General features: G+C 36.3%; 1 protein-coding gene across 1 annotated transcript; it reads left to right on the forward strand.

The window, feature by feature from the left end:
* Positions 1-19654: 19654 nt before the first annotated feature.
* Positions 19655-22493, forward strand: LOC131066814 ((Iso)eugenol O-methyltransferase). The gene is made up of 3 exons (XM_058001664.2): positions 19655-20467; positions 21893-21957; positions 22118-22493. The coding sequence occupies exons 1-3, from the start codon at positions 19786-19788 to the stop codon at positions 22409-22411; spliced, it is 1041 nt and encodes a 346-aa protein (XP_057857647.2). The 5' UTR covers positions 19655-19785; the 3' UTR covers positions 22412-22493.
* Positions 22494-23103: the final 610 nt, after the last annotated feature.

The following is a 23103-nucleotide window of genomic DNA, read 5'->3' on the forward strand; positions in this document are numbered from 1 at the left end:
TTGTCCATAGGGGTCATATAGTGTCTTGGGACACCATACGACCTGTTATGACACCATTATGGACACCATATGACCCCTAATGACACAATAGGACCCCTCAAGACACCAAATCATGTCGTTAGGGGTCATATGGTGTCCTAAGAGGTCATATGCCGCTATATGACCCCTTAGGGCACAATATGACCCAAAGCGACCCAATATGGTGTCATTAGGGTTCATATGGTGTCCGAAGAGGTCATAAGGGTTCATGGGACACCATATGACCCCTTAGGACACCATATGACCCCTAACGACATGATTTGGTGTCTTAAGGGGTCCTATGTTGTCCATAGGGGTCATATGGTGTCTTGGGACACCATACGACTTGTTATGACATCATTATGGACACCATATGACCCCTAATGACACCATAGGACCCCTTAAGACACCAAATCATGTTGTTAGGGGTCATATGGTGTCCTAAGGGGTCATAGACCACAATATGACACCTTAGGACACAATATGACCCAAAGAAACCTAATATGGTGTCATTAGGGGTCATATGGTGTCTTAAGAGGTCATAAGGGTTCATGGGACACCATACGACCCCTTAGGACACCATATGACCCCTTAGGACACCATATGACCCCTAATGACATGATTTGGTGTCTTAAGGGGTCCTATGGTGTCCCAAGACACCATATGACTCCTATGGACACCATATGACCCCTTAAGACACCAAATCATGTCGTTAGGGGTCATATTGTGTCTTACGACCCCTTAGGACACAATATGACCCCTAGCAACACAATTTGGTGTCTTAAGGGGTCAATTGGTGTCTTAGACACCATATGACTCCTATGGACACCATATGACCCCTAACAACACCATAGGACCCCTTAAGACACCAAATCATGTCGTTAGGGGTCATATAGTGTCCTAAGGGGTTGTAGGACACAATATGACCCCTAACGACATGATTTGGTGTCTTATGGGGTCCTATGGTGTCGTTAGGGGTCATATGGTGTCCATAGGGGTTGTATGGTGTCTTCGGACACCATAGGACCCCTTAGGACACAATATGACCCCTTACGACACAATATTACCGAAAGCGACCCAATATGGTGTCATTAGGGGTCCTATGGTGTCCTAAGAGGTCATAAGGGTTCATGGGACACCATATGACCCCTTAGGACACCATATGACCCCTAACAACATAATTTGGTGTCTTAAGGGGTCCTATGTTGTCCATAAGGGTCATATGGTGTCTTGGGACACCATACAACCTGTTATGACACTGTTATGGACACCATATGACCCCTAACGACACCATAGGACCCCTTAAGACACCAAATCATGTCGTTAGGGGTCATATGGTGTCCTAAGGGGTCATAGGCCAGAATATGACCCTTTAGGACACAATATGACCCAAAGCAACCCAATATGGTGCCATTAGGGGTCATATGGTGTCCTAAGAGGTCATAAGGGTTCATGGGACATCATTTGACCCCTTTGGACACCATATGACCCCTAACGACATGATTTGGTATCTTAAGGGGTCCTATGTTGTGCATAGGGGTCATATGGTGTCTTGGGACACCATACGACCTATTATGACACCGTTATGGACATCATATGACTCCTAACGACACCATAGGACCCCTTAAGACACCAAATCATGTCGTTAGGTATCATATGGTATCCTAAGGGGTCGTAGGCCACAATATGACCCCTTAGGACACAATATGACCCAAAGCAACCCAATATGGTGTCATTAGGGGTCATATGGTGTCCTTAGAGGTCATAAGGGTTCATGGGACACCATATGACCCCTTAGGACACCATATGACCCCTAACGACATGATTTGGTGTCTTAAGGGGTCCTATGGTGTCCCAAGACACCATATGACCCCTATCTTTCTCCCCCTTTCCTCTCTCTCTCTCTCTCACCCTCTCTGTCTCCCTCTCTCCCTCTCTCTCTCTCTCTCTCTCTCTCTCTCTCTCTCTCTCTCTCTCTCTCTCTCTCTAAAATATGACTAATAAAATCCGATATCCAATTTAATCGGATATCGGATTTCTGTTGTGTGGCAGTTTACTAAATAAATGGTGACAATGGGAAAATTTTTGGGGAGCACAAATTTTTGTACTAAAATTGGATATCTAATTTTATCCGATATTCGATTTTAGTAGAAAAAACTAGGAAAAAGGGGTTTGTGGGCCATTTTGTAGATTCTAACAGCCCACAGTTTGCATATTCTTTTTTTTGTCAAGGATCACAGGTTTTCAGACAGCTAGAGACAAATTTGTGCTTTTGAGAGATTCTTAAAGTGAAAACTTACATTATCAATCACAAAGGAGCATGTGTGGAGGGAAATGGGGAGTAGTAGTCGTCGAAAGTCTAAACGCAAAAGAAAACTTTCAAATGACCAAATTGAAGTGTATAGAGAAAGAGATAGAGAATGTCATAGGAGGAGAAGACAAGGTATGTTAAATATTACTAATGTTACTTCAACTAAAGAGGAAATTGAATTTGAAAATGTGCCACAAGTTATTGAAAATGAAAATGTAGATTTTGAAAGTGAAAATATTGAAAATTTTGAAAATGTTGAAAGTGATAATGAAAATGCTCAACATGTGGAAAATTTTGACATAGGAGGTGAAAATGTGGAAAACTTTAACATTGAAGGTGAAATTGCTCAACCAAGTGAACCATATGTAACACCTAATTACTTTAGAAATGAAGACCCTCTCATGGATGAAAGACAAATTCCAAATCCAAGACCTTCAAGAACCCCAAAATGGTTATTGTAAATCGATGAGAACATTTTTGCGAATCTTGAAGGCAAGAGGTCAACAAGAACCATTTGGTTGTGGGCTACACAACTTTTCAACCAAAATTTTAGCAATAAGACATTGACTGAGAAATGCCAACTCTTTGTTCAATTGCTAAAGATGATAAAGATGAGACCATTGCTAAACAAATTGAAGATTCGTATGAACAAGAAAATGGAGAGAAATTCTATTATTGCAAAAAATCTATTTGACACTCTCAATTCTATTGGAAAGAATACCAAAGAAAGAGATAAGAGAGCCACTCGAAGAGTGATTACAACCTCCTTAGTAAGCCATCAATTGAGGAAGGCTCGTCAAATGAGACAAACTTGTGTTGATTTTAACATAAACCATAAAACTTTGGATAGAGCACTTGCACGAAGACAAAGACTTGACGATCCACTTCAACAAGATACATGGGCATTTGGTGGGAGGCTTCCACGTGTTGATAGAAAGTTGACTGACAATGTGAAGGAAGAGATTCAACAATTTTGGCACTCTAATTCTAGAGTGTCACCCAATGTAAAGGATGTTTTGAAATTAAGAATCGGCAACCGAGACCGCACACCGCATCCCAAACATTTCTTGGAATCAAGCCAAACAATGTTGTACAAAAAAATTTGTGAATTACATCCAACTTTGCAAATATAAAAAAGGGCCTTTGAATCTTTGAGACCATTTTATTGTGTTCCTCTTAAGATTCGCAATACCTGTTGTTGCAAGTACCATGTGGAGTTTTCAATGTACCATGAACTTTTATGTCATATTCGTTCTATGATGCATACTAATGAGATGTTGCAGGAGTGTGGTGCAATGCTATTTCTAAGATCATCAAGAGACTTTAAAGATCTATTTTTATGCCCTAGAGATCATGGCTACTATTTCTATAGAAATGATTGTTTGAATGAGAAGTGCTCAAAATGCGGTGGGTTGTCAAAGTTTGTTTCATGTTTTCATGAGGGCAGTGAACACGAGTTTGGAAATAATTATGTTGAGAAAAAAAGATACGAGACAGTGAAATATTTGAAGAGTGGAGGTGAAGGTTCTAGATGCGAATTAGTCTCAAGAGAAGTGAGTATTGTTGAATTTATTTTGGATTTTAAGGAAAATCTTTTCTACAAGTATGCAAGGAACACCCATAGGTCTTAGTGGTTGGATCAATAGTTCAGGATGTGTAAGAACTCTTTCCCGATTGGCATTATTGTATCGGTGGTTGATTTTCCAAAGAACTATACATTGCAACCATAGAATGAGGTACAGTCTCAGTACTACAATTCAGTCCAGATTGCTATTTTTGTTCACATTACATATAGACATGCTCTTGATAGTACAGAAGAGGACAAGAAGATAATTAGGGAGTGTCATTTTTATATGAGTGATGATAGATCACACTCCTCTGAGTATATACAACATTCTTTCGAGAATTTTTTTGAGTTCTTGCATGAGAAAGATATTGCAATTGACGGACATATAATATGGTCAGATAACTATACGGGTCAATTCAAGAATATCTGTATGTTCTATTGGTTGAGTAGAATGCATGTGGAGAGGTGTATACCTCATATTTGGTGTTTTTTTGAGGTAGGGCATGGGAAGGGAGAGCATGATAGAGCAGGTGCATGTTTGAAGAGAGCTCTAGTTAAGGAGCAATTGAGGATTTCAAGTGCAAATTTCTCTGATGCACATTCTATTGTTGATTGGTGTAGCTCAACATTGTCACATGGAGGTACTCTTGATTCAGTAGTGAGCAGATTCTTTTGGTTGGTTGAGGAGGGAACAATGGGCAATAGATTGGATTATCAAACAATTAAAGATTCTTCAAAGATGCATTCATTTCTCAGCTCAGATGCAAGTACATGGACCATTTGGACATGAGCATTGGCTTGTTTTTGTCAGAGTTGTGTTCGGTGTGATTGGGATCAATGCGAATCAAGTGAGTGGGTTGATACGTGGGTTCCCCACTATCTAACTCCTTTATCTCAAACAATATCCTTGTCAAACGATGACATGGAAAGTTCACTTGAGTATGATTGTCTATCAGATCTTGTACAACTAGGACATTTTTTTACAGTTGTTGCACCACAAGGGAATGAAGAGAGATTAGAATATTGGTTGGCACAATGTGTACAAGGAAAACAAAAGCTAACAGAACCAGTGACAGATGATGATGGGTTCACATATCCTACAGGTTCAGTTGTTGTTGTGGGAACTTGGTTGCGAACATACATGATGATATGTAACATTGTTATGATGATATACAATATCCATGAGCAAATTGGTTTAGTTATATTGATGATAATGTCCATGTATCTATACATGAGTACATTGGTGTAGTTGTATTGATAATGAAAAAAAAGTCATGTTTGCATATCCCTTCATGGATGTCACATGCAAGTGTAATGGTAATTATGTGTATAAAATACATGGAAATATTGATGATCATTGTGTGTCTACAGTGTAATGCTTGTTTATATATAATTTTAGTGTTCAAGGGATGACGCCGTTAGGGTATGACCCCGAGCATTGGATTGAGTGGGGGGCAAAATAAAACCATAGGGAAACTTGAAAAACCAAGATAGGCTTTTGTAGGGACCCCTCTCATGGCCCCGTAGGTTCAAACGGATCATTCGCAGGTGCCACAGATTCCAAGTTACGGCCTGTCAACATTTGACAATTTTGAGCACTTAGGGCACTTAAGAGACGACATTGATAGGGTATGACCCCGAGCGTCAGATCGAGTGGGGGGGAAAATAGGAGCATGCGTAGGGTAATAATCCCTAACTGGACATGTTGAAGCTGATGGTTCATCATCACGACGAGTAGAACGAGAAATCGACCACGCGACAACATTCGATTGAGTGAAACTGACGATTTTTTTGCCAACAGAAAAATTGTTGCCCTAATAAAACCATAGGGAAACATGAAAAACCGAGATAGGATTTTGTAGGGACCCCTCTCATGGCCCCGTAGGTTCAAATAGATCATTCGTAGGTGCTATGGATTATGAGTTAGGGCCCTTCAACGTTTGACAATTTTGAGCACTTAGGGCACTCAAGGGACGATGCCAGTAGGGTATGACCCTGAGTGTTGGATCAAGTGGGGGGGGAAAATAGGAGCATGCGTAGGGTAATAATGCCTAACTGGACATGTTGGAGCCAACGGTTCGTCATCGCAATGAGCAAAACGAGAAATCAGCCACGCGACAACATTTGATTGACTGAGACTAACGATTTTTTTGCCAACAGAAAAATTGCTGCCCTAATAAAACTGTAGGGCAACTTGAAAAACCGAGATAAGATTTTGTAGGGACCCCTCTCATGGCCCCGTAGGTACAAACAGATCATTCGCAGGTGCCATGGATTCTGAGTTAGGGCCCGTCAACGTTTGACACTTTTGAGCACTTAGGGCACTCAAGGGACGACGCCGGTAGGGTATGACCCCGAGCCTCGAATCGAGTGGGGGGGAAAAATAGGAGCATGAATAGGGTAATAATGCCTAACTAGACATGTTGGAGTTGACGGTTCATCCTTGCGACGAGAAGAACAAGAAATCGGCCACGCGACAACATTCGATTGAGTGAGACTGATGATTTTTTTGCCAACAGAAAAATTGCTGCCCTAATAAAACCGTAGGGCAACTTGAAAAACCAAGACAGGATTTTGTAGGGACCCCTCTCGTGTCCCTGTAGGTTCAAACTAATCATTCGCAGGTGCCACGGATTTTGAGTTAGGGCCTGTCAACGTTTGACAATTTTGAGCACTTAGGGCACACAAGGGACGATGCCGGTAGGGTATGACCCCGAGCGTCGGATCGAGTGGGGGGGGAAAATAGGAGCATGCATAGGGTAATAATGCCTAACTAGACATGTCGAAGCCAACGATTTGTCATTGCGACAAGCATAACAAGAAATCGGCCACGTGACAACATTCAATTGAGTGAGACTGACGATTTTTTTGCCAACAGAAAAATTGCTGCCCTAATAAAACCGTAGGGCAACTTGAAAAAGAAAGATTGGCTTTTGTAGAGACCCCTCTCATGGCCCCGTAGGTTCAAATAGATTGTTCACAGGTGTCACAGATTCTGAGTTAGGGCCCGTCAATGTTTGATAATTTTGAGCACTTAGGGCACTCAAGGGATGACACCGGTAAGGTATGACCCCGAGCATCGGATCGAGTGGGGGGGGAAAATAGGAGCATGCGTAGGGTAATAATGACTAATTGGACATGTCGAAGCCTTCGACTCATCATCGCGACGAGCAGAATGAGAAATCAGCCACGCGACAACATTCAATTGAGTAAGATTGACGATTTTTTCGCCAACAGAAAAATTGCTACCCTAATAAAACCGTAGGGAAAATTGAAAAACTGAGATAGGCTTTTTTAGGGACCCCTCTCATGGCCTCGTAGGTTCAAATGGATTATTTGCAGGTGCCACAAATTCTGAGTTAGGGCCCGTCAACGTTTGATAATTTTGAGCACTTAGGGCACTCAAGGGACGACGCCGGTAGGGTATGACCCCGAGCATTGGATCGAGTGGGGGGGGGGGAAATAGGAGCATGCGTAGGGTAATAATTCCTAACTAGAGCCAATGGTTCATCATCACAATGAGTAGAATGATAAATCAGCCATGCGACAACATTCGATTGAGTGAGATTGACGATTTTTTTGCCAACAAAAAAATTGCTGCCCTAATAAAATCGTAGGGCAACTTGAAAAACTGAGATAGGATTTTGTAGGGACCCCTCTCATGGCCTCGTAGGTTCAAATGGATTGTTCTCAGGTTCCACAAATTTCGAGTTAGGGAGCATCAACATTTGACAATTTTGAGCACTTAGGGCACTCAAGGGACGACGCCAGTAGGGTATGACCCCAAGGGTTGGATTGAGTGGGGGGGGGAAAATAGGAGCATGCGTAGGGTAATAATGCCTAACTAGACATGTCGAAGTTGATGGTTCATCATCACGATGAGCAAAACAAGAAATCGGCCATGCGACAATATTCGATTGAGTGAGACTGATGATTTTTTCGCCAACAAAAAAATTGCTGCCCTAATAAAACCCCAAGCATTCGACCGAGGTGGGGGGCAAAATAGGACCATCCATAGGGTAATAATGAATTGTATCAAGTATTGTTCATTAAATGAATTTTATTGTATTGTTCATTAAATGAATTGTATTGTTCATTGAATGAATTGTATTGTATTGTTGATTAAATGAATTGTATTGTTCATAAATTGTATTATTCATTAAATGAATTATATTGTTTATTATAAAAATAGCACTTACGATGAAATGAAATGAATTGTATTGTTCATTAAATAGCCATTATTAACCATTGTTATTTATTGGAATGAAGATTAAAGATTTCCATGATAACACCACGCACAGATGAGCAACAATTTATATGATCGAATATCAACTTCTGTATATATAAAAATGTCAAATGATTACAAATGTATGTCCATGCACAAATATGGCATAAACGCCAATTGAAACAAAATGTATGTCTAAGCATCCCAAAACTATCTATAACATCGTAAGCTGCTAATGGATCATCAAAATCGATCCTCTTCGCCGCACTGCTCGGCTCTGAAGGATCCTGCACAAGAAAAACAAACCACGATTAATATTAGTTATATTATATATAATTCACATTCGAAAAGTTAACATAAAAATGAACTATTCATGTTTACCTCATCTCCACATTTTCTCTTCAGCTTTGTAGGACTCTTGATGTATGTCTTCGGTAGAGGAGGTATGTTTTGAATATTTTGATACACAACCTACATATGTTCAAAAACATGACATTGATACAAGTTAGCATATAATTGTCACTGATAATAACAAATAATATCTACTAATCAAAAAATAAAATAAACACACATCTACTCGAGGCATCTCTTCTTCTTCTTCTTCTTCTTCAGGTATACTGGGTGTAGTCATCAAGGATGTGAAGCCAAGAATTCTCTATATATATACACAACAAGTATATGAAACTATCAATCTATGTCTAGACATGTATAATCACTATAACTATTCATTCAATCATATTTGCATTCAATTACCTTTCCCTTGTCTCCAACTGCACTACCAGATCCTAAATCACACTGCCCCGCACTCGTGCTGCTTGTGCCCTACAAGAGTAAAATAAGATATACATGCAAATAAGATATACATGCAAGTTACTACATAATCTAATTAATACCAATATAAATGATGAGTATGTATGTACAATAAAATACAAATGACTAGGTACAATAATATATGTACCGTCAAGCTATCAAGGCCAAATGAAATGGCCGACAAGGTGCCCTCCTGAATCTGTCTCAACTCATCCTTGGTCATCAACTATTAAATAGACCATGTAAATAAAAATTAGTACTTAATAATATCTAATTTATAAATATTTAATTAAAATATAACATGAACTGTGAATATACAAATCTTACCACTACATCATCAATGTATGATGACGGTGCCTCCTCGCCTCTAGCATGTGAGGACTCCCCAGGGTATCCTCCAGTCTGTGTAATAACATCTGCTGCATCATGCATCTCATGCACCTCATAATTTGCACTATCCACAGGAGGATCAATGAGCTCTCCAACTGGACCCAAGCATACATGCCCACACATGACACAACTATGGGGCACGCATATGTGTGGAGCCAAGGATGACGTGTCAATGACACCGATGCACCACTACCATCAAGAGTAGGCTGAGCTACTGACGCAGCCTGAGAAACCAAAAGGCTACTCAAAGAGTGAATAGTCGATATGGTCCGTGAAGCCACCTCACAAATGATATCAGGATGTTGCACTGCAGGTGGGGGATCAACAGGAGGAGTGGGGACATATGGGCCCTAGACTACTCTGATTGCCCCAGGTCTATTTTGGGGCATACCTAAACCTACACCCTAGAAAGGTTGGATGTCAAAGTAGTTCACATGTTTGTTTAAAACAAACTCAGCATAAATTTTTTTTATGAAATAGAAGGGGATATCAAGATTGTTGTTGGGTGGTTTGTCAAAAATCATCCACCAACGATCCCAAAAGTTTTTCACAATCCCATCATTTGTGCGCCATTTAATAGAAAGTTGTTTTTTTTGGGATCTACGGGTTGACCAGTATGGGGATTGACAAACAATGAGGCGATTTCGGCTTTGGATATCTTGAGATCCTTGATATCCTTATAAGACAAGCCATCTGCATATTTTTCCCTCATAGAATCTCACCACAAAAGGGCGGCATTATGCTCCCCAGTCATGGTTTCCATACTTTTTATGATCGACATGAGAGGATCAAACATTGGGTTTAGACGAGGGATCCTACGATATACTTTTGCAATCCCCCTCAATTCATTCAAATTTTGTGCAATCAAACCCTGAATTGAGGGGGGGTTTGGCAAATGAGGGTTTGGTTGTTGCAATTGTGGTTGGTCAAGGTTTTCATTGTTATCCCCCATTTTTAACCTAATTGAATGTAAACAATTAAATTTAGTTAACAAATTTAAGCAATTAGGTATTTGATTTAAAAAAACCTCATTTTCATATGAAAAACCCATATTTTCAATGAAAAACCAAATAAACATTAACAAAAAATTACAAAAAATGAATGAAAATGATTGAAAACGATAAAATTCTTACCTCTCAATCTATTTTTTAGCAATTTTTTGCCAAAACACCAGATATCGGGTGCACCGGATATTGAATTTTGATGAAATCATGCAGCTCGTGAGTTAAAAATGACTCACGGGCTGTCACTGTTGAAATATAAAAGTCTCAGAAAATCGGATATCTGATTTCTATACTTAAATTTTTTTTAAATAACATATATAATATAAGAATATATTATATAATACGTATTGTATTATATTATATATATTATAATATATAATATAATATATTATATATAATATGATATAATATAATATTATAATATATATAATATAATATAATATTATATTATATCATATTATATATAATATAATATAATATTATATTATATATAATATAATATTATAATATATATAATATAATATTATATTATATTATATCATATTATATATAATATAATATAATATTATATTATATATAATATAATAATATATTATATAATACGTATTATATAATATGTAACATATAATATATTTTTTAAATTAAAATTGCAAATAAAAATCGGATATCCGATTTGCATAGGTAATTACCAGGCCAAGGTGTACTGACACCCAGGCCAAGCAAAAAGTCAACACGGATTTTCACATTTTTAGGCGAGTGAGGAAGGCTATTTTTTTCACATCGCCACTTTTTGGCCCCCCTTGATCCTGCACTAACCCAAAACTTCTTAAACAACTTAAACAACAAAGACTACACTAACTGGTAAACAATATCACCAATCTAAATCAAGGCACTACCGGTAAAACACAGTATGACTGTAAAAGACATAAACTGGTAACATCTAGATCTTCTCAAAACCTAATATCTCATCTCAACTTCACCCATATGCTTAAGCAAGTAATACATCAGAAATACAATGACCATTGGATCAGCTTGCATTACCGCTTAATAGAAAACACTAAAACATCACATGAAAAAGCATCACACATAACACACTGATTTTTCATGTGGAAACCCAACTGGGAAAAACCACGGTGGGGATGAATACCCACAAGTTGTTATTGACCTCTTCTGAAGTTCGCTCTGTTAGGGGCCTAGTCCAGTTAAAGACTTTACAACTGGTTCTGGTAGGAACCAATCCTGCTAGGGATCACCCGGTTAGAGGTTAAAACCCTGTTAAAGGTTACCATGTAAGAGGATTTGAAGAGCTCAATGATTTTGAGTCACCCTGTTAAAGGATTTACAAAAAGCCTGTTAAAGCTACCCAATAAAGGGATTTTTCATCTGCTGAAATGGTTAGAAGTCAACAGGTAATACACTAATCTAATAACAACACTTAATGCCAAGGCAGATCCACTTCAATTTCTTTACATCTGCAATCACACTTTGCAGATCTCTGCTTACTCCTTAGGTCTAGCAAGAATCACCTCACATACATTCATTTGCCAACAACTTCAAATAAAAATCATCATCGACCTTATAGACAACAATTAGGTCGGTGGCCAAAACCTAAAACCCTAAGTATCTAGGTTAACAATACAGTCGATCCATTCTTGGCCGTTTAAACACATTACATAGGGTAAAACAATCTTGAACAAATCTCAAGACGTTCTCCATCGTCCGTTCTTCACCGCTTCTGGAAGTTGATAACCCATCACGTGCTCTCCATCGTTTACTAAGATTTTTTACATTCCCAAGGTAGATAGAATCAATCTTCTTCATGCAAGATCCTCAAGGAGATCCTTCACACACACAAGGCTGATGTGGCAATGCGATCTAATCTTCATTTCAATGCTAACTCATCACAGGATATCGTCGGTCGAATCACACAAACTTGGAATGCATCGACCGAAAACCCTGAAGCTGAGACTACGAACTGGTAGTCATATCAAATGAAACCTTGATACAAACTTTGCATATACCGGTTCACAATCCAACATACCAGTTCACTTTTTGCATATACCAGTTCATATCATCATACCGGTTCACTTGCCAGTTTGCTTACTTCAATATACCGGTTTATACTTTAGCATATTGACATCAATGACAACATACAATCCCATCATGTCATCAAACTCTGCACATATGCCAACACCGCTAGGGTGGTTGGTTTATGATATTGATCCAGTATGCTTTGGTATGCTTTGGCTTGTGGATTTGGTTTGGATCTATCATTCATGCTATTCAAATGGGTATCGTGATCATTTGGTTCGGGATTTGATGACTCAAAAGCTATCACTAGTTCTAGTAAGCCTTTTGGTCATCAGTAAGGGTTATGCCAACAAAGGTTTTTTGAAGACCTTTTGATGCACGTGACAAGTAGTGTTGGTGCGGCTTCTCGATAGCTTTCAGGATGATTTTGGTTATCTTGTTCATGTCCTTGTTTATCGGTGATGTTGGATTTGGTTCCTGTCCTAATGCTATCTTATTCAGCTAGGTTATGGACTGGTTTATGTAAAGTGTTGGTGGATGATCCCAATGCGTTACCAATTGGGTTTATTGATTGGATTATTTTGTTTCAGTCTCAGGCCGACTTGGTTGATAATTATATTGCAGGTTTATGTTATGAGTTTATTGTATTATCTTTTAGGTGGCCAACCTAATTGTTTAGGTCTTGGGTTGGTATAAATATGATGTAAGATCTCTTTGTAGATCATGGGATTATGAGATTATCTGTGTGTGAATAAAGTTGTAATCATATGCAGAGTTTTTTGGTCAATCATAGGTGATCAAATTGGGTTGGTGAAAGAGGTTTAAGACCTTCGGTATTGAGCTTAACTGGAACTGTACTTAGGCATAGGTGATGCTATTCTTGCAATTCATTCTTCTTTTGGATTGTAGTCTGGATTTATTTTATATTCAGTGAGGCTCCTTTTGTGATGAGGAGTGCGCTCTAGGTTGTTGGCCTTCTTACATGTGCAAGCCCCTCTTATTGTAATCACATACTTACTGCAGAAGTATTATCTGACTATGGGTAGGCTTCCCACCGTGGTTTTTCCCTTTTACCAATTTTCCACGTACAAATCTTGGTGTTATCTTTTATGGATGGTTGATAAATGTTTTGTGGTTTATATTTGTGCTTAGCTATTAAATCTTCTATTCCAATATTTGGTTTTTGTATTCCGGTAATAAGGATTTAATGCTTAAAGTTTTATAATCTATTGACAACTGATTCACCCCCCCTAGTTGTCCTCTAGTTATCTGAGTTTTCTAACAAATACAACCAAATAGTAGAATGACACTAGCATGAGTCAATGCTTATCATTTTCATGCCCTCACTCTTGGCATGAACTAGACACTTAGGTCCACAATGCTCATGACCAATAGCATCTGCCTTAGGAATAGGTCCCACATTCTTGACCCCAGAAGTACCTCCTTGATGACTGCACCAACATATTCCACCACATCATCATTATTTAGACCTGCGGCCCTAATATACTCCTTAATCCATTCTCCTCCTTCATTCGGAACCTCTAGCTCGAAGGTGGAGAAAATTGGAAACTTGGGAACCTCTTTCACTTGGCACAAAACTTCAAAACAATATTGTGAGAGAGGAACCCTCAAATTCTCATCCACATTGGCCTAAACAATCTAGAATTCCCCAAGGGAGGAATCTATAAAAATATTTTAGTATAAAAACTTTACTCCCTATTTCAACTTCCCCACACTTAACACAGTTTCCAAAAACATGGTGAAGACATCTATGTTGACTTGATTTCTGTGGAAATACTTTAGAAAATATTCCCTTGAAATTGCTTTAACCGCATAGATAACCAACCCATGCAAGTAGTTGAGGATGGCCTTGAGCCTTTTTACTGTCACCTCCCCTAAATATGACATTTGCCTTTTTGTATGAGATTAATTTGATGGGTGTGTCCATATTTAGTTCTCAACACTTAGCAAACCAAGGCAGGAAGGGTGAGTCAATGATGGTTGTTGCAAAACATAAATAAGAGAAGGCAATCTATCCAACAAATATCCAAGCCACCAACTACCACTTAATGATATCATGGAAACCTCACCAAAGATCACTTCATATCCTCAAAAAATTGCACTGGATCATGAGAGTGGTATTTCCAAGGTGTGAGTATAATGTGGTCTGCAATTTTTTCCTTTCCTAGTTGGCCCATTGTCCTATGAGTTTGTCAAAGACAAACACGTCACCACAATCACACAATAAACTACTTGAGTTGTCTTTAATCAATTTTGTTATCTCTAGCATAATTGGTAAACCAACCTGCTAGTACTTATTAAGAATCATCCATATTTTTCCTTCTTCTCAAAAGGAATTAATAAATTATTGTAAGCAAACATGGACTAAGCAGCAGTGCCACATGGAAATCCTAGTGGGCCACCTAGTCACCAATTATCTCTCTCTCTCTAAAGCCTGCTTGGCTAACTCATCTGTTGCACCATTTCCCTCTCAATAAACATGAGAATTTGAAATTTGAAAAGGAGCTGACTAATTCCCATATAGGCTTCAACCATTGATGAAGCTTCCAATTAGGTGTTGAGTTTTATCTGATGGCATTACTATTGATAAGTGAATCACCTTCTAGGTTAACTTGGATCACCTTCAACTCCCTACCCAATTCCAGACCAAGAAAATTAACCCTTTATTTAGCAATATTCTTTGTGACCTCCCTGAGATAACCCTATCTTTCAACAAGGATATTCCCATTGTGAACTTGAGCAATGTAGTAGAGAGAGAGGAAGGGAGGGAGAGAGAGAGAGGAAAAGAGAAGGAGAGACCCGAGAGAGAGAGAGAGAGAGAGAGAGAGAGAGAGAGAGAGAGAGAGAGAGAGAGAGAGAGAGAGAGAGAGAGAGAGAGAGGGAAAGAGTGGGAGAGAAAGACCAAAGAGGGGAGGGAGGAAGGGAAAGAGTGGGAGAGAGAGACCAAAGAGGGGAGGGAAGAAGGGAAAGAAAGGGAGAGAGTTAGAGAATGGGAGAGAGAGACTTGAGAGGGATAACGAGAGATAACAAGTGAGAGAGACAGGGAAAGAGAGGGAGAGATACCTAAGGGAGAGAGAGAGAGAGAGAGAGAGAGACTTGTGAGAGAGATAGTAGGAAGAGAGGGATAGATACCTAAGGGAGAGAGAGAGAGAGGGGGGGGCGGGGAGCGAGGAGTGGTGGGAGTAGGGATGGAGAGAGAGGGAGAGACTTGTGAGAGAGAGAGTAGGAAGAGAGGAAGAGACTTGAGAGAGAAAGAGAAAGGGAGGGGAGGGAGAGAGGAAGATTTAAAGGAAAGTATGTGGAGAGAGAGAGAGAGAGAGAGAGAGAGAGAGAGAAATAAAAATTGCTAATGCAAGACATTTGGCATCTGCCAAATTCAAAATTATAATTTTTTGAATTTGGCATATGCCAAAGTTGGTGTGCACAAAATTAACTTCTTTAGGAAATGCCAAGCCTTAGGTTTGGATTTTCCTTGGGCATCCAACCCAAAGACTTCGATGTCCTTCTTATGCTTGAGATGTGTTTTTCTGTAAACATGTGATTTTTTCTCACATTTTTGTTTGTGTTCTCTATTAGGTTTGCATGTGTTTCAATGCAAACAAAAATAAACACCATGATGGCATTAAGCTCTCTCTTAGCTATCCAACTATATAATTATTTTCACATTTTGATTATGTTAAGGTCTTCATCTCTAATTTCTTTTGTCAATATGTTTGTTTTATGTCAAAAACCAACATGTCATATTTTGGACATAGATTTTTAGTTGCTCATCGAATTTTGAAAAAAATACATTTTTATAAACTAGACTCCATTCTACACAATTTTAAAAAAAAAGATTTTTGATTAGTTTTCACAAATTTTAAGGGGGATCATGCTCAAATTTTTTGTTTTTTAGGATGTGTCCACTTCAAAAATTAGTAAAAAACCATATATTTATTAGAAAAATAGGTAAAAAAATCTAGCTAAACTACATGCTATTAGTGATAACCCTAATGTCCTGGCCTCTTCTTCGTCCTATAAGGAGATTGGTAATGTGGGTGTGGTTGGTATTGCAGACCTTCATCCCAAAAGTGATGAGCTAAATGATAAGAGGGAGGATTATGGAAATGTGTTGGGGATGGCTCATGATCATGCAATTGACACCTTTAGTTTGTTCAAGTGGTTGTTTCATGAACTTAAAGAGATCCGGATTAACCAAAGAGCAAGCTAGGAAGCAAAATGGACTCTCTCCATGCTAGTTCTTCTCTTGGTAATCTGAATAATGAAGGGAATTGTACTGAAGCTAAGAATAAGTCAGTCATGGACTATATCAAGAAAATAGGAGAAGGGGTTGATCAGTTGAAGAAAAGGCTAGAGGAACACATCAGTCATGTTGAGGAAGGCTACAACAAGATCCAGGACACCCTCGAGATCATTATGGTTAGCAGTCACAAAATTGTTAAACAGTCTGCAATGGTTATGAATACCATCGTGAATAGTCTAGAACAACCGGATAAGGTTGTTCTTGTTATTGGTGATGAAGCTAAGGTGGCTCAAAGTGGTGAAGGACCCTGTAAAAGGACCCAAGGGAACATGAAGAAAAAGGCGGCCTTTCAGAATTTGGATCATAAAGCTATGAAGGTTGTTGTTGATACCATGAATTCCCTTGAGGTTGAGGTCGTTGAGACCCTTAGAAACCTAATGTAATTGGGTTGTTTTTTTGTTGCTGGTTCTTTCTGTGTCTGGGTTTGGTCTTTATGTTGCCTTTTTGTGCCCAGCTGGGCTTTTGTTGTCTCTTTGACTGCTATTTTTTATGCCTATCCTTGTAGCCTGTTTTGTTTTGGAAGTTGCTTTCTGATTCTATACCTCTTAGAATAATTTTTTAAAGGGTTTCGAGGCCCCTTCAAAACCTATTTTTGCTTTAATCCAATACTACATGCTGTTAGTTAATTTCTCATCAAAGCAATTTTAGAGATTCCAAAAAAAAAGTTGACATTTTAGGGGGAGCACACTAGGTGCTATGTTATGTTTTTCTAAAAAAATAGGACTACTATGTGTGCTTCCCCTTTTTGAAACCCTTAATCTCCACCATTTTCAAAACAAATTAAACTAGTTTAGAAAGTAGACTTGGAGCACTAAAACTCTTATTCTTGTTGCATCTTCCCATTTTCAGTGTAGGTATTTTCATTTTCTCATCGAAGTTCAGACTTTGCTAATTTCAAAAAAAAATGGCATCTTAAGACCCCTTTTTGTTCCTCCATTTTTGTCCACTTACCCTTCTACTGATTATTTCTCATTGACTTATTTTATAGTATGTTCTCATTCCCTCCTCTTTCTACTAAATATTTATTATTGACTTAAATCCAAATTATTTAAAATTACATTCAAATTAAGTTTAGATCCAAGTAAATTAAGTAATTAGTAAGAAAAATAATTGATCAAAATCTATTTAGATTATTCAAAATAACTAAACAAAAAATGTATTGCTCCTCTCTATCCCCATCTCATTCCCTTAATATATAGACTCAAGAAGTCCAAAAACCCACTAAAAGTCATTACCATGGTTCCAAACAATATGTCAAAATATCAAAAAGATATCTCATGAGCCACACTCTTTTTGGACTCATTATCTCTATTAAAAGATGCTTTATGATGTGTCATAACATGTGACATAAATGAGTTAAATTTTATAGTGTGAGAACCCCACAAGAAAATGACTTAAAATAGTCCTTATACAAGTACAAATGAATCTATGCCCATAAATTAGAAACTAGCATGGACATTTTCTCCATTAACTCTATGAAAAAAAATATGTACATATAATATAAAAAATATTTTTAGCAATATATACTTTAGAAAAAAAGAATAAAGAATTAGAGTGACACAAATATACTCTAGAAAAAACCTAATCTCAAAAGCATGAATTAATATATTTCTAACAATAATAGTCATACTTCACTATCAAGATTAAAATATTCGAATGAAGAATCAACAAATGTAAACCTTGAGAGAAAATCTAACATAATTTTGTAATACTATCTCTTTTCCACCTCCATCTTGGTCTCTTATTTAGACTCAAGAATTCCCAAAAAACCACTAAAAGATATTACCATTGACCCAAAAAATCCCAAAATATCAAGATAAGATTTTTGACAATCATACTTTACTTCAAACTTATTAGCTCTATTAAAAGATGTTTGAAGACATCTCATGAGATGTGTGATATATGAAATAAAATTTATATTGCACAAACCTTACAAGAAGATAAATTAGAAACTAACAGAGATATTTTCTATTTTATTTCTATGAAGAAAACATGTGCATAAAATATATAAAATATTTTTTAAGCAATATGTAAATCAACGTTTAAAATAAAATAAAATAAAGTAGAGTGGTACAAATATACTCTAGAAAAAACCCAATCTCAAAAGCAGGAATTAATATATTCTCTGACAATAATAGTCATAGCACATTATCGGGATTAAAAAATTAACATGGAGATCAACAACCTACTCGTCTAGAGAAAATCCAACATAATTTTATGATGGTATCTTTTTTCCACCCTCATCTGAATATTTTAACGTATAGGTATTCAGAAGTCCCAAAAAAACCACTACAAGATATTACCATGGACTCAAACAAGATCCCAAAATATCCCGATAAGATTTCTGAGAACCACACTTTATTTTGAACTCATTAGCTCTATTAAAAGATGCCTTAAGACATCACACGACATGTGCGATATGAAATATTGTAATGCACAAACCCCACAACAAGTTAACCTGCGTTTTGTTTTGTCATTTCCATGTTAACACCATTCCTTTTCAAAATGTTGCACATTCATAAGCTAGTAGCCAAATTTAAACCTGAAGTGAAAAGAAGTGTGTGACACACTATTATCATTATCATTATTAAAAGATGCTTTTTATTAAGACATGTCATTAATATAGATAAATAGATTGATAGATAGATCCATAGATAGATAGATATGACATATATAATAAATGAAATAAAATATTTAATGGACCACACAAGAAAATAACGCACGTTTTACCTTTTTCTTTCATTTGTTTCTGTCATCCCCACGTAAAATGACAACTTTTGGTACGTGGGTCGCTAAATTTTAACGTGAAGCGAGAACAATCCGTCTAGAGAACGTGATTAGGTATTCAGATCAATAAATTATCCAGTGATAAAATACAACCTCACAAAAATCATTTAATAAACAGATAGTGACAAGTCATTCATCTATTAAACGTGTATTACTCATGTCCAAGCAAATTGGGCCATGATCTCATTGAAACAGAGTTTTTCTCTCATTGTATATCCAAGAGATTCGAACCCATAATCTCACTTTGATTTCTTAACAGAGTTTTTCTCTATAAAAAGAAGAGAAAAATACAGTTAGAGAGTCATTCAGATCTGAAAAATGGAAGCCCATCTCCAGCTTTATGAGATAATGCTTTCTGCTGCAAAGCCCATGGCTCTCAAAGCTGCTGTCTTGCTTAACATCCCACAGATTATGGCTACACATGGCAGAGAAAATTCTCTCTCTGTGGTTGAAATTGCTCAACATATTTCTGCCTCCACAAAAGATAAGGTTCCACAGAAGGAAAACTTGTCTAGGATTCTGAGATTGCTGGCTTCTTGTGGGGTCTTCACTGAAGATGTAGATGAGCAAACCAAGCAAATGAAATATGGGTTGAACAGTGTTTCAAAATTGCTAGTGAAGGAAGAAAACAGGGATTCCTGTGAGCCATTTCTGAGGTTGGTGACAGAGAAAGTTTATGTGGATCCTCAACACCATTTTCATGATGCTGTGCTGGAAGGGTGTCATCCCTTTATCAAAGTCCATGGCATGAGCCCATGGGAATATGTGGGTACAAATGCTGAAGCCAACAATCTTTTTAACCAGGCCTTGGCCTGCCATACAAAAGATATCATGGCTTCTGTGGTGAAGATGTATGATGGGTTCAGGAGTGTCAGAACTGTGGTGGATTTAGGTGGAGGACTGGGCTCTGCATTGTCTGTTATAGTTGCTCAATATCCACACATTCAGGGCATTAACTTTGACTTGCCGCATGTCATTGCAACTGCACCTCTCATATCAGGTGAGCACTCTCATCTCAGTTTTCATGGTAGAGAAAAACAATTAGTTGTCTTATTTGCGGATTTATAGTGGGATGATTCATGTGAACAGTTCAATACTTATTAGACTAATATAGATATCTTAAATACATTTATCTAATAAATGTGTAGAGATATCAATTTAGAACTATTTTATTGTCTTAAAAGTTATTTCATTCTACTTTAAATTATTCCATTGAAGGAGTAGGGTCTGTCTTGTATGCCATACCTACTCAACTGCACCTCCTATATGAAGTGAGCAATCTTATCTCAATTTTCATGGGAGGGAAAAATGATTAGTTTTGTCTTATTTGTGAATTTACAGTGGGATGATCCATGTGAACAGTTTGAGACTAATATGAATATCTTAAATACATCTATCTAATAAATGTCTAGAGATATCAATTTAAAGGTATTTTATTGGCTTAAAAGTTATTTTATTCTATTCTGAAACATAAATTTTATCCGTCACTTATTTTGAAAATATTATATTTATTATTATTAAATTTGATATTTTACCACATGTAAATATCTCTCTAATTCAAAATAAAAGATAAGAGTTTTTGTTAATATTTTCCATCACACTCCACCTCTTGTTGTCATTGTAGATTTCGTCTCAGCATAGTAGATATATTAAATATATTTATCTAAAAATTGTCAAGAGATATCAATTTCGAATTATTTTATTTACTTAAATATTATTTTATATCATTTTGAGATTATCATTTCAGTATTATAGATATATTAAATATATTTATCTCAAATTGTCTAGAGTTATTAATTTAGAGCTATTTTATTTACTTAAATGTTATTTTATATTACTTTGAAACTATTTTATTGGCTATATATATGGAGACATAAATTTTAGACATAAAATATTAAGTTTATTATTAAATTCAATATTTTTTATTTGTAAATAGTTGTCAAATTTAAGATAAAAAATGAGTTTTTTTTTAATATTATTAGAAGATTACATCTCACACCTTTTCATTATTGTAAAATGCCTCTTAATATTAAATATATATACTAAAAGATATATATTTCAAAGAAAACTTCTTTCTCAAGAGCTTTTTAAGCAATTTTATTGTAGTCCAAATCCTATTAAAGAATTATAGTATGTAAATTTTAATTTAAAATAAATAAATTTCATTGATAATGGTGGTTTAGCATGTTTGAAGGCTTAAGTTCAAAATTTATTTAATAAATATTATAATATAGTATAATCTTATATTATTTTACCAAAAGGATATAAGAAACGATTTTTTATATTATTAAATAAATAAATCTATTGAAAAAGAAATTTTATTTGTTTTAAATTATATTGTTACATATATAATTGGATAAGTATGCATTTTTTAATATATTTTTTTATAAATCTATGATTTCTATTTGTTATTTTCTTATGATAGGAGTGGAGCATATTGGTGGAAACCTGTTTGACAAAATTCCTTGTGGAGATATAGTTTTCATGAAGGTAAAATCATTGACATAAAGAAACAACATACTTTAGTCTCTTGTGGCTTCTTCTCTTTATCTATTAAATCAACACTATGCTTGTTTAGAGTTTCTTATTATAAAATTTTTGTTGTATTAATGCTACAATTTTTGAAGGGTTATTATTATATTTGTTGCAGTCAATTTTACATGATTGGGATGATGATCATTGCATAAAAATGTTGAAGAAGAGCTATGAAGCAACACCAAAAGATGGGAAGGTCCTAATCATTGATGCAGTAATTGATGGTTCCCAAGGAAGTGTAAATCAACTAGGATTATTGTTTGACATACATATGATGATCTATACTATGGGTGGAAAGGAGAGAAGTGAAGAAGAATTTAGCCAATTATTTTTCAAATCGGGATTTAAGAGCTATAATATCATGAAACTACCTTTTCTCCAAGTTCTTATAGAAGTTTGTAAGTCTTAAGCATGCCTAAGACATCATAATGCTATATTTTCCTTTAAATAATTCTAGAAGTATCTCTATCTTGAGACATACTTTCATCTAAGTCTATGAAACAATTTTAAAATGTCTTTTTTCTTTTGAAATAATGCTAAGTTGTAAATTAAATATTGATAACATATATTTGCATATAAATGAGTAAGGACATTTTATTCATTAGAATCTTTGATTATATTGATAAAATTTCTTGATATCCACCTTAGATCAAAATCATGATGCAAAATTGAATCTATGCATTAAGATAAAATTTAAAAATCAAGTTGATTCCTTTCTCATTCTCCATCTCAAATTAAAATCATGATGTAAAATTGACCTTTGTGCTTTTAAATTAAGATTTTAAAATTTGAACTCATTTCCTCGTTTTTCTACTAATTGTTTCCCATTGAGTTAATTTAAAATTTATGTCCATTCCCTCTCATTCTACTAATTATTTCCTACTAACTTAAATGTAAATTATTAAAAATTACACTCTAAAATGGAAGTGAAAAAAATTGAGGAATTCACTCAGCAATTAGTTTTTTAATGTTCCCTTTTGTCTCAAATAGAGAATATCATTTTTTGTAATCAACCTATGTTACATATAATACACACACAAATATGGAAAGATAACTCTCACGAAAATGTATCTATAAAATATCATCTTTAAGTGATTGCAT

This window comes from Cryptomeria japonica, chromosome 3 (genome assembly GCF_030272615.1).
Source record: "Cryptomeria japonica chromosome 3, Sugi_1.0, whole genome shotgun sequence".
Taxonomy (NCBI): Eukaryota; Viridiplantae; Streptophyta; class Pinopsida; order Cupressales; family Cupressaceae; genus Cryptomeria; species Cryptomeria japonica.

Coding starts and splice junctions, on each gene's coding strand:
- LOC131066814 (XM_058001664.2), top strand. CDS start 19,786: ATGGAAGCCCATCTCCAGCTTTATGAGATAATGCTTTCTGCTGCAAAG. Junction 20,468..21,892: donor AACTGCACCTCTCATATCAG/GTGAGCACTCTC, acceptor TTCTTATGATAG/GAGTGGAGCATATTGGTGGA. Junction 21,958..22,117: donor GAGATATAGTTTTCATGAAG/GTAAAATCATTG, acceptor TATTTGTTGCAG/TCAATTTTACATGATTGGGA.